At 35.4% G+C, this 13,397-nt stretch overlaps 1 protein-coding gene across 4 annotated transcripts in view; it reads right to left on the reverse strand.

The window, feature by feature from the left end:
• COL18A1 (collagen type XVIII alpha 1 chain) overlaps positions 1–13,397 on the reverse strand; it is a 254,135-nt gene that overhangs the window by 42,529 nt on the left and 198,209 nt on the right. For all 4 annotated transcript variants that reach the window (XM_053698907.1, XM_053698903.1, XM_053698906.1 and 1 more), the window contains 9 exons: positions 8,790–8,899; positions 8,322–8,348; positions 8,054–8,236; positions 7,778–7,804; positions 5,056–5,118; positions 4,528–4,623; positions 4,375–4,428; positions 2,848–3,006; positions 2,440–2,493 (listed from right to left, as the gene is read on the reverse strand). In XM_053698907.1, coding sequence (XP_053554882.1) covers positions 2,440–2,493; positions 2,848–3,006; positions 4,375–4,428; positions 4,528–4,623; positions 5,056–5,118; positions 7,778–7,804; positions 8,054–8,236; positions 8,322–8,348; positions 8,790–8,899 — 773 coding nt within the window. The remainder of the gene's footprint in view (positions 1–2,439; positions 2,494–2,847; positions 3,007–4,374; positions 4,429–4,527; positions 4,624–5,055; positions 5,119–7,777; positions 7,805–8,053; positions 8,237–8,321; positions 8,349–8,789; positions 8,900–13,397) is intronic.

Raw genomic sequence — 13,397 nt, forward strand, 5'->3', positions numbered from 1 at the left:
TTATAAGAATTGATTACACTTTTGCTACTATATTCATACATCCTTTAAAAAGTGAAACACAGTGTTTGATGATTTTTACTGTACAGAAATACTTAGATACACCTAAGCCTATTAAGCCTTACCAAGCGTAAGACGGAGTTTTTGTATGAATGTTGGTTATTATTCACTTATACTTGGTCAGTCTATACTGTGGAGTCTGGGTAACTTGTGTCACTTATACTGGTAAGTGTATACTGAGAAGTCTGGGTACCCTGTGTCACTTATACTGGTCAGTGTATACTGTGGAGTCTGGGTAACCTGTGTCACTTATACTGGTCAGTGTATACTGTGGAGTCTGCGTAACCTGTGTCACTTATACTGGTCAGTGTATACTGTGGAGTCTGGGTAACCTGTGTCACTTATACTGGTCAGTGTATACTGTGGAGTCTGGGTACCCTGTGTCTCTTATACTTGGTCAGTCTATATTGGGAAGTCTGGGCACCCTGTGTCACTTACAATGATCAGTTAATACTGGGGAGTCTGGGCACCCTGTGTCACTTACACTGATCAGTTTATACTGGGAGTCTGGGTACCCTGTGTCACTTACACTGGTCAGTTTATACTGGGAGTCTGGGTACCCTGCGTCACTTACACTGATCAGTTAATACTGGGGAGTCTGGGTACCCTGTGTCACTTACAATGATCAGTTAATACTGGGGAGTCTGGGTACCCTGTGTCACTTATACTTGGTCAGTCTATACTGAGCAGTCTGGGTACCCTGTTTCACTTATACTGGTCAGTGTATACTGAGAAGTCTGGGTACCCTGTGTTACTTATGGTGGTCAGTCTTTAATGAGGAGTCGGGGTACCCTGTGTCACTTACACTGGTCAGTTTATACTGGGAGTCTGGGTACCCTGTGTCACTTACCCTGGTCAGTTTATACTGGGAGTCTGGGTACCCTGTGTCACTTACACTGATCAGTTAATACTGGGGAGTCTGGGTACCCTGTGTCACTTATACTTGGTCAGTCTATACTGAGCAGTCTGGGTACCCTGTTTCACGTATACTGGTCAGTGTATACTGAGAAGTCTGGGTACCCTGTGTCACTTACAATGATCAGTTAATACTGGGGAGTCTGGGTACCATCTGTCACTTATGGTGGTCAGTCTCTACTGAGGAGTCTGGGTACCCTGTGAAACTTAAACTTGGTCAGTCTAAACTGTGGAGTCTGGGTATTTTGTGTTACTTATAGTGGTCAGTCTTTACTGGGGAGTCTGGGTACCCTGTGTCACTTACACTGGTCAGTTTATACTGGGAGTCTGGGTAACTTGTGTCACTTACAATGATCAGTTAATACTGGGGACTCTGGGCACCATCTGTCACTTATGGTGGTCAATCTTTACTGGGGACTCTGGGTACCCTGTGTCACTTACACTGGTCAGTTTATACTGGGAGTTTGGGTACCCTGTGTCACTTACACTCGTCAGTTTATACTGGGAGTCTGGGTACCCTGTGTCACTTACACTGATCAATTAATACTGGGGAGTCTGTTCACCATCTGTCACTTATGGTGGTCAGTCTTTACTGGGGACTCTGGGTAACTTGTGTCACTTACACTGGTCAGTTTATACTGGAAGTCTGGGTATCGTGTGTCACTTACAGCGGTCAGTCATACTGAGCAGTCTGGGATTTTGATTTTTAAACACACGTCAAAAATGTTTAGGTTTATTGTCACTTGATGTACAGAGTGTAATAACTAATACTAGATAAATGAAGAAAAAGAAACTTATTTTAGTCAAAGAAATTAAATTGACATATGTCCAAGAATCCTCTAACAGATACAATTTTATTTCTTTTTTTTCACTGCAGAAAACAAAGATAGGATTTACTTCTTGGAAACAGTATTTAGAAAACAAGAAAAGGAACATCTGCTAAATTAAAACATTGTTAGATGAAAGCTTCCTTCAAAATGAAATGCTAGACTAACATCTCTGTTCTTAGCACTCCCACAGACCATCTGTAACGGATCACAGGCTACTCGCTACCTCCCAATGTGCGCAAAGGAAATAATAGGTCAAGCTTTACTAATACCTACAGAGAATAGCAATCCTGATTTATTTGACTTCTGCTCTTCACCAACAGGGTGTTATTATAAATTTAAAAAAACGATGGAATGAAAACAAAATAAAAACCGACAGGTGTTGCACTATCTTTTAAAGTGACTGACTATAAAACAAGGTCAAAGGTGAGATCTGAAGTCTCATGTGGCCATATGTAGATAACGAATAGTCATTTTAGTTAAACTATGTACTCTCCCTTATTTTATTATGGGATATCACATTATCAATGTTTTTCTTTACACTAGAAGCTAATGAATCTATATTGGATAAAGGAAAATGTATTTATATTAAGACAAAAAGAAATACAATTAATATTTTAGGGAAATGTTAAGTCCTTACCCTCTGCCCAGCGACTCCTGGAGCTCCATCAATACCATCTTTTCCTGGAAGACCCTTAAAAAAAATGACCTTATTAGGTGGTGACCCTGAAATTACCCTGTTGCCTTATGAAATACTGAAAGATCTTCATCTTCACTCAACAAGAGATAACAATATTCTCAACCATTAAATTCATATACAGAATGCACCTTTTTATGTATTTACACTCAAATACATGTATCCAAACTACTAGCTACACTTTTCTGTTCTCCATCTAAATCACCACTCATCTTCATATCTTATCCATATACTCCCACTCAGGAATACAATTTCAATTTTCTATCTTCTCTTGAAATACTTATATACAGGGTCTTAGTCACATCCTAATAATAAAATATCATCTAACTGCTTGACAAACATAGACAATACCTGTGGTCCAGGAGGTCCTTGCAATCCATCCCTTCCTGGGTTTCCGGGAATTCCAGGAGGGCCTGGTATTCCTGTAACATTCATTCCAAACTTTCCGGGCACACCTGGTAACCCGGGTACACCAGGAGGACCTTGGGGGCCAGGCAAACCAGGGGGTCCCTGTGAAGTGTGATATGTCAGTATGGGAGATGGAAGCAGCATAACAAAGAATAGACTTCTTATTTCCTAGTTATAGATGTTTGATAAGATACAATTTGCCATTGTTCAATTATCAATTATGTATTATTTCAATAAAAGACAACGTTTTATTTCAATATGAAAACTGTTAATTATAAGGGTAATCATAATACCTGCTAAGTGTTCTAACCTAGTAAATAAATTTTGTTTGCTCATCTTAGCTGTAATGGGGTAGTCCTTGTTCATATGTTTTTCACTTACTCATCTCTGGGCGTCCCTCTATATCTCTCAACTATAACTGCGGAAAAGTACTTTCTTAAAGGGACCTTATACTTAAAAAGTTGCTGTTTTATTTTTAAGATTAGCAACTATGCATGAAGAAAGCTAAGTAAAGATTGTTTCAAATTAAAATATAAACCTGTAGGAAATGCATACTTTTGCAGAAATTATTTAGCTGTATTAAGAGGACATGGAACACTATAAAACAGTAATATAAAATTTGAAATTAAGTGTAGTATATAAAAATGCAATCTAATTTAATTAAAAAGTTTGGATTGGTTCCTCATAACAAGGCAAGTGGAACATATATAAGTATATTTAAGTGTATGTAGCGTTAGCCCGTTGAAAAACAATTGTAGTATATACAGTATAAATATAATTGAAAAGTCATATCCCATTAAACCCCACAGCTATACTGGTGTAGAGAAACAAGCTTCCACAATCTCAACAACAATGTTATTTTGGTGGACATTTTCAGTACAGGACAATCCTTTCTTTAGTAACTTTGAAATGTGCTAATAGATAAAGTAAGATTTAAATGAAAGTGGAGTCCAGTTCGTGGGGCACGCAACAATTGGAGGAAGCCACATTAGTCATCCATATGCTAAAGAAAGCAGGAGATGTGGGCGGAGGATCGGCGTTATGTTTTTCATAACGCAAAGGTAATTATTATAAAAAATAAGTGCCTTTGTAAACTTTAATGAATTAAAGTGTCCCTGTTTTTAAGATTATTTTTTGATACTGGGCTTTAATTTATTAAAGTTTACAATCACTATAAAAAATGAATTTCACTTTTAAGAATATTCTTCATACTCTATGAATAATAAAGTCTCATTTACTAAGCATGAAGCAGGTTTAATATTTTTAAGTTTTATAATTTTTATGTTTGGCAACTTGGGGCAGAGTCTTTGTGCTGCCGTCAGTCCACCATAAACTAACTACATTATTCATTTTTACATCTGGTCTAGGCCTGACAGGTTAATTTGCATGATAAAAACTATCTTTCAAATATGTTGAATTGCTACATTTATTTCTAAACATATTATGCCAAAACAGAGTGCATGTACTCACCCTTAGATTCTCCAAATCTCCACTATAACCAGAACCTTCCATATCAATAAATGTCTGGAAACCAAGAGTAAGCTGCTATAGTCAATTGTAAAACAATATTTAACATTTATAAATTATATGGCATTGCCATATCATCATGGCCCAGACCCTTACCAGTTTATCAGATTTAGAAGCGGATCCAGCAGGGCCCGGTGGTCCAGGTGGCCCAGGTAGTCCTGGGGAACCTCTGATGCCGACACCAGGATCACCCTGAAATAGAACATATTTCATCAAACCTATAAAAAGACATATTCATTAACAACTACTACCCATCTAACCCTCCTGTCAAACACAAACATCTTGCTAAAAAATCCTCATAAAGGATACTTATCTGACTCACACAACAGTCAGGTTCACTTTTACCCTGAATATTGTCTTTTTTCTGACTCGCACAACCCATATCTTTTTTCATGTTAAGCTCTACCTAGATATGTGTTCTCTTTCTCAAACGAATAGTTTTCGCTTAAAAGCGCTGAGATAGAAACATAGTTATTGACGGCAGATAAGAGCCATAGGACCAGCAAGTCTGCCCGATCCCTCCTCATTCCAAAGAGATTGACTAGCCCCTTGCACATAGATTCCAGCCAATGATCTCCACTTAAAACCCTCATCTCTTGTTCATCAGACCCCTATAAGACTTACCTTATCTCCTTTCTGTCCAACATCTCCTGGTGTCCCTGGGAATCCCTGAGGTCCAACTTCACCCTAAAGTACCATAAGAATATAATGTTAACTGTAGGAAAAGCATGGTATACAGGACATAGTAATTCAAACAATGAGGCAAATGTGAAAAAAAGAACGGAAACAGTGTAGAACATGCACAGAGTTTATTATATTAGAGGAAGGGTCTGTGAAAAGTCCAGGACAATTTAAAAAAAAACAAAACAATATTTAATTGTTGGTCATTCAACTTTGATCTTGTTAGCTGAAAGATTGTGTCCCCTTATTGTGTAGCATTGTGGCAAAATTGTACAAATAAAAAAGAATAATAATGATATAGCAGATCTGCATTGCTTTTTAAAGGGACAGGAAACCCCAAAAATGATTTAATGATTTGGATAGAACAATTTTAAACAACTTTCCAATTTACTTCTATTATCAAATTTACTTTACCCTCTTGTTATCCTTTGCTAAAGGAACATCATTGCACTACTGGCAGCTAGCATAACACATCTAGTTAGCCAATCACAAGAGACAAATGTGCACATGCATCATTCAGCAGCTAGCTCCCACTAGTATAGGATATGTGCATATTTGTTTTCAACAAAAGATACCAAGAGAATTAAGTACATTTGAAAATAGAATTGAATTTAAAAGTGTCCTGAAATGACATTCACTATCTGAATCATGCAAGTTAAATTTTGACTTTCCTATCCCTTTAAAGTATAGGTAATAGGTATCTCAGCACTCCATAAAATAACATAGAACTTCTGAATCCTACTTTCTGTATTATGATCTCTCGTGTTGCAAGGTTAAGAAATACGAAGCGGAAGGCTGCATGACATATGTTTAATCCTATAATCTTTGAAGTTTTAAATAAAGCTACTTGTGAATATTATTTCCTAGGCTTTGCCACAGTGTATCTACAAATATAATAGTTTCTGATCAGTCCAGCTACCATTTGGAGATAGAGCAAATAAAAAAAAAAAATCAGACAGTCATATTAGATATTTTTAAATACAAACCCATGCAGCAAAGATAATCATGGGAAAAAAAGAGAAAAACAAAAAGTATATAATGGAAAAAAAAGAGGAAAACAAAAAGTATATAATTACCAAAGAAAGGACGTATTACAAATGTTAGGAATAATATAATGAAAAATGTTGTTTAATAGATTCGCCAAGAGAGGCTGAGAAATGTCTGATAAATAAAATGGCACTCCCAGACCATCATTTAGTAGGGTTAACCTTCTTCAGGCCAGTCGTGAATTATAAACAAAAGTATAAAATTAAAGTATAAAACATAAATGTTTTAAGATCATTTTAAACTGTTATTTTGTTAGCAACGTTTGCTGAGCTTTGCTTTTTCTGAACAGTCCAGGGACATACTTTAAGAACCTTGTGGCATTTATATTCCTGGTATCTTTTTACTGTGGCCAATCACAGACTGTTCTAGAGTGAACTATAAGATTCACTGCAGTATTGCCCTATACACAATCTAACGATAAGGGCAATATGCACTCTAGGCCTTCACCCCCGCGGGGAGAAGTGGAAAAGCATCATTTTCATGAGGAAATTACAGGAATAACAGGCAAAATAAATAATGAATGCATATTGAAATATTTCTTACTATGCTTAATTAAACATCTTTTGGGGGACTTAAAGGGACAGTATACTGTAAAATTGTTTTTCCCTTAATGTGTTTCCAAATACTTTTTTGCCAACTGCTGAGTATAAAATGTATGAGAATTTGCTTTTTAAGGTTTATTTGTGTATATGAATTATCTGGTTTTGTGTTTTGAAACCACAACCTAATAAAATGGGTTTAACTTGTAGTTATAAGCATATCTCATTACTTTATCACATTGTGTACATATACCTGCTTCTTTATCTTATATCTGTCTGTAAACCAAATACTAATACTTGAAGAGAACAATGGAAAATTAACATTTTATTACCTTATCTCTTCTATACCCTTATCTCTTCTGCTGGTTGTGTTTACACAGATTATCTATAGCTTGAATCTAAGGCCAGAAACTTTCATAATAAAGGTAGTTGGGAATACCACAGGCTAAATAAACTATTTCAAATGCCAATATAAGGGTAAAGGAAACACTTGTAAAATATTTAATACACTCCAGCAGTTAAAGTGGATCAGGAACAAATTAAAGGGGAGGACATTTTTGAGTAAAATTTCCCTTTAAGTTTGTGTTTAATATCTCTCACTCCCATCATCTCCACTACTTGGTTGTTTTGTAAGCAAGTTAGTTTTTCATAAGGAAAGCATACAGAAAAAAAGAGTAATTAATAATTTTATCTAGAAAGATAAGCTAACAGGTCAAAACAAGAGGAAGCTTCTGCAAAGCAGAGCATAGAACGCGTGGATACATTTCTTGTAATCATATGTCCTATGTAGTCCATGATTTTCCTGCTTATCTATCATGCATGATAAGGTCCAGCTATAATTCTAGTATTTGCCAAGCATCTTTTATAATATTGCCTGAAACATAGCAGATTAATATATACCTTGTTTTGCAAACAATTCATACTGTAAAATTGTAAATAAAAAACTCTATATTACATAGTGTAAGGGGTCTAAATAATGTAAATAAGAGAATAAGTGTGATTTATAGCAAAGAATAGATAAAAGATAGAGAGTAGCTATATGGTAAACAACACAGTTAATTAATATGAGAGAGACTTACAGTTTTTCCATCTTCTCCAGGATCACCCTAAAAATAACAGAAGGAAGAGACATTTTATGTGTTCAATTTGTCAGTAAGATGTTTAGATTTAATATTTGGCCGAGATGTCTCTATAAATGTTGACTCATGTACATGAAACATCTAACATTTAATATCTTCTGATTTTCAGTTTGTGAAGATTTATTTAATTTAAAGAAAAAAACATTGTTTCCACTTATGTGAAAAGGTTGGACTTCTTCTGATCTATGGTTCTCATAGGTCACACAAAAGACTTACTGGTTCTCCATCTTTTCCTGGTGGCCCTGGTGACCCTCTGGGACCTGGTGGCCCAGAGACCTGTTGCACACTAGATCCATCAGTTTTCTGCAGTACAGCTGGCCCTGATGGCCCGGGAGGACCTTGAATACCAGGGTCTCCCTTTTGACCCTTTGGCCCTGGATATCCAAATCCTGCACTTCCCTAAAAGAAAAGAACCAAGGTTTTATAATATAAATCCAAAGACAAAGCACATCTAAAACAACATAAGCTATGTGTGGGCACTCACCTTCAAGCCAAATTCTCCCTTATCACCCTGGAAAAACATCATAAACACACATTTTAAACATTGTTTCAGTATTGATACACTTGTGTAAGTACTAGGTTCAGGGAAATAAATAAGTCTACACTAGACTCAGTGGCATAGATTAAAAATTGTACAGATGAAAACATTAGATGCACTTGGTGACTTTCATCTTCTCGCACTCTGGGAATTCATTGAGCTCATTAAATTCATGATGACCAATGACATCTCAGACTTTTATAAATAAAAAAAAGTAAAGGCTTTGCAAGGTTTTGTGAAACTAGGCAAGCAAGTTCCTGCTAAAAACTAAATATACATGGTAAGTTATATTCTGAGCAACTGGGTTTACCATATACATAGACAGTAAACTTCTCAGTAGTGGTTCTTACTATATCACTGGCTTAGCTCTTTCAAGTGATGTTTTTATAAATATATATTATGATTATAACTAACCTTTTCTCCTTTGCTGCCAATAGCTGAGCTTGCACCAGCACCACTGTCTCCTTTGGGACCAGCAGGCCCTTGATCCCCTTTCTCTCCTTGATCACCTTTTTCTCCTTTAACTGTAACAGAAAATTAGAGTCATATGAAGAATTGGCACAGTCTCTATGGAATCATTCTTATCACTTGTAACTTATTTTAGAAGGCACATGACTCTTAGCTCGGGAATCTGGCTGAAAGACAGACATACACAACATCAGATAGTTTGTCTACAAGTCACACTCAATGTCAATGACACCACACAGAAGGCCAGTTATCTGAACCCACTTTTGTGCTAACTGTTAGAAATTGCGTGAAATTGTCATTGAGATTTAATTTCTATAAAAAAACAACTAAATCATCTTAGTGATTAGTTCTAATTTGACCATACATTGCGCAACAGCATGTCCGGCATTTTGCAGCTCTGTCATAATGTGGGTGCTCCTTCCTGCTGTCCCTAATAACTTTAGTTTCCCTATTAATTTGTGAAATTGGAGACATCTAAACCCCATACAGAAATGCCCCGATTCTGCTGTAAACAGTCTACCCGTGTCCATAGACTGCCCCTATGTAACCACTGGGCCACTAAGTCATTCTTCTGAGCTGCCCTGTGCTATCCACCAACAATGCCCAGACTCTTATTTTGGGCAGAGTGGTATTGGGTGGAGTTGGAGATTCGGGGGTGTAGCTGAGGGGATATTTTCACCCTCATTCTCAGCTAAACAAGCCCAATCAAGGTGAAAAGGGAAACATTGAGTGATTTTGTACCCCAATAGAACCGTCACTGCTCATGGCCTTGTTGGTAGGTTTTCAAAAAGGACCCATAGCAGCATTTACTCATTTACTAAATAATGCTAAGTTCCTTCATAATACTTGGGAACATAATACAAAGAAAATATCATAGAAGAAAGCTTCTTTTTAATGTTTAAGAAGCTAAATATTAAGAGAAAAGGTTCATACACCCTCATCTACAAGCTTCATGTGAGGAACCACACATCCATAATCTTCTACTTTTTCTGTGATTCTCAGAGATGCAATTTTTGGAACTAAAAATCTCAAATTTGGACTCATCAGACCAACTGGCCTGATGTCCTCTGCCTTTGTTTCTCACAGTTTTTCTTCAACTAGTGGCTTAGTTAAATGTAACAGAATTGTAGAAACCATTATAATATAAACCCCATGTGTTACCTGAACACAAACAAACTGGCACTTATGAAATTATGACAATCAATAGACAAGAAGAGGTTGGCAGAGGCACAATGCTGAGCATTATGATGGCTTATGTTTTGTTTTTTGTAAAGAGTGACAGAACCGCTCAGTTTCACATTATGACTGTATATATACGGTATATATATATATATATATATATATATATATATATATATATATATATATATATATATATATATATATATATAAAATTATCACTGTATACATTTAGGGCTAGATTATAAGTGTTTTATATATATATATATATATATATATATATATATATATATATATATATATATATATATATATATATATATATATATATATATATATATATATACATATATGTGTGTGTGTGACCAGAGTGAATGCAAGCCCTGGTGAACATCTACTTAAAAAGACATTATTTTTTTAAATTTTTACTCCCTGCCCCAAAAATATTATGTCTTAAAAAGGCCTTAAACCTGGGGTGGGGTGGGGAGCAGAATTTTGAGTGCCTAGGGCAGCACAAAACCTAAATACGCCCCTGATTGAGACACATAGATATGCCTTGCTAAAGATGTATTTGTATGTGTGTGTATGTATATATATATATATATATATATATATATATATATATAAACCAACAGGGGCACAGAACAAATGGCTAATATAAATGTGTGTATGCCTGATATTAAATAAATAACTAAATGAAAAGTTCAATGGTGCAGACCCTATAACAATTTTATTTTCTAATGTTTAGGTCCATTAATTTATTTGGCCCTTGTTCTCCTCTTATAGTTTGTTGGAAAATATATATATATATATATATATATATACACTATATATATATATATATATATATATATATATATATATATATATATATATATATATATACGTATATATGTTTATATATGTGTATATATATATATATATATATATATATATATACGTATATATGTTTATATATGTGTACATATATATTAATGTATTTATATGTGTATATATGTTTTTACAATACATATATACACATATAAAAACATTAATATATACAGTATCTCACAAAAGTGAGTACAAACCTCACATTTTGTAAATATTTTATTATATCTTTTCATGTGACAACACTGAAGAAATTACACTTTGCTACAATGTAAAGCAGTGAGTGTACAGCCTGTATAACAGTGTAAATTTGCTGCCCCTTCAAAATAACTCAACACACAGCCATTAATGTCTAAACCGTTGACAACAAGAGTACATCCCTAAGTGGACATGTCCAAATTGGGCCCAAAGTGTCAATATTTTGCTTGACACCATCTGAACCAAATAAGTTTATCTTGGTCTCATCTGACCACAGGACATGGTTTCAGTATTTCATGTCCTTATTCTGCTTGTCTTCAGCATCATCTTTAGAAGAGGCTTCCTTCTGGGACGACAGTCATGCAGACCAATTTGATGCAGTGTGCGGCGTATGGTCTGAGCACTGACAGGCTGTCCCCCCACCCCTTCAACCTCTGCAGCAATGCTGGCAGCACTCATACGTCTATTTCCCAAAGACATCCTCTAGATATGACGCTGAGCACGAGCACTTAACTTCTTTGGTCGACTATGGCGAGGCCTGTTCTGAGTGGAACCTGTCCTGTGAAACCGCTGTATGGTCTTGCCCACTGTGCGGCAGCTCAGTTTCAAGGTCTTGGCAATCTTCTTATAGCCTAGGCCATCTTATGTAGAGCAACAATTCTTTTTTTCAGATCCTCAGAGTGTTCTTTGCCATGAGGTGCCATGTTGAACTTCCAGTGACCAGTATGAGAGAGTGTGAGAGCGATAACACCAAATTTAACACACCTGCTCCCCATTTACACCTGAGACCTTATAACACTAATGAGTCACATGACACCGGGGAGGGAAAATGGCTAATTGGGCCCAATTTGGACATTTCAACTTAGAGGTGTACTCACTTTTGTTGCCAAGGGTTTAGACATTAATGGCTGTGTGTTCAGTTATTTTGAGGGGGCAGCAAATTTACACTGTTATTAAAGCTGTACACTCACTACTTTACATTGTAGCAAAGTGTATTTTCTTCGGTGTTGTCAAATAAAAAGAGATTATAAAATATTTACAAAAATGTGAGGGGTGTACTCACTTTTGTGAGATACTGTATGTACACACATATAGACATATATATAAGTGCATTAGAGCCCTTTGCCATTTAAGGGATCGTAAACCCAATTTTTTTCTTTGACGATTCAGATTAAGCATGCAATTTTAAGCAACTTTCTAATTCACTCCTACTATCAATGTTTCTTCGTTCTCTTGCTATCTTTATTTAAAAAGCAGGAATTTAAAGCTTAGGAGCCAAATGGTTTTAGGTTCAGACCCTGGACAGCGCTTGCTTATTGGTGGATACATTTAGCAAACCAATAAGCAAGCATAACCCAGGTTCTCAACCTAAAATGGGCCAGCTCTTAAGCTTTACATTCCTGCTTTTTTAAATAAAGATAGCAAGAGAATGAAGAAAATTGATAATAGGAGTAAATTAGAAAGTTGCTTAAAATTGCATGCTCTATCTGAATCATTAAAGAGAAAATGTGGGTTTAGTGTCCCTTTAAGTAGATGGAAACATAATAAAACATATTTATGCCATATTCATATTAAATAAAGATTTTAACTTTGTATTTACTGTAAATATTTCACATTTTCTAATTATAATATGCTGTTTGAGTGGATTTTTTTTTAATCTATCAACTTCTATGGGGAATGCGAAAAAAGGATGGTGTTTGCGCGATCTCAGGTGTTTTATTTTCTTATACTTTTTTTTCTCCATTGATTTCTATAGTTTTTTTTTGCGCAAAATAGTTTTTTTTTAACTTAAAACGAAATGCAAACTGACTAGCACAAAAATATTAACTCTAGCGGAGTTTTCACGATTGCGGAAAAAACAAATACAGTGTCACTTGTAATCTAGCCCTAAATGTAAACATTCTGAACAGTTCCCACCATTCATACAACTGGGTTAGAGGATTGTTTGAAATCTGTTCCTTCCTCCAGATTTTAAAGGGCAGTGCAAACTCTAATTAGTATTGGGAGTAACAAACCTTTATAGTAGAGAGTGGTACACAAAGCATTTTTCCATAGTATTCCTGATGGTATTTACAGTAACGTGTGTTGTTCTATATCAATGACTCAATATTTTTTATCATAATGACAATTTGCTACTAGCAGTTTGGATTGTGTGTAACAGATTAATTGTTTGAGGTTCTTAATATGGTTATTTAATCTTTTTCTGGTGAGTTTTTTTTTTGCATTTTAATGTGATATCAAAATACATTGCCACAATGGTGTTTGTTTTGACAGAGGTTTCTATAGTAACATATTTGGCTTTTTTGGTTA

This window comes from Bombina bombina, chromosome 1 (assembly GCF_027579735.1).
Source record: "Bombina bombina isolate aBomBom1 chromosome 1, aBomBom1.pri, whole genome shotgun sequence".
NCBI classification, from domain to species: Eukaryota; Metazoa; Chordata; class Amphibia; order Anura; family Bombinatoridae; genus Bombina; species Bombina bombina.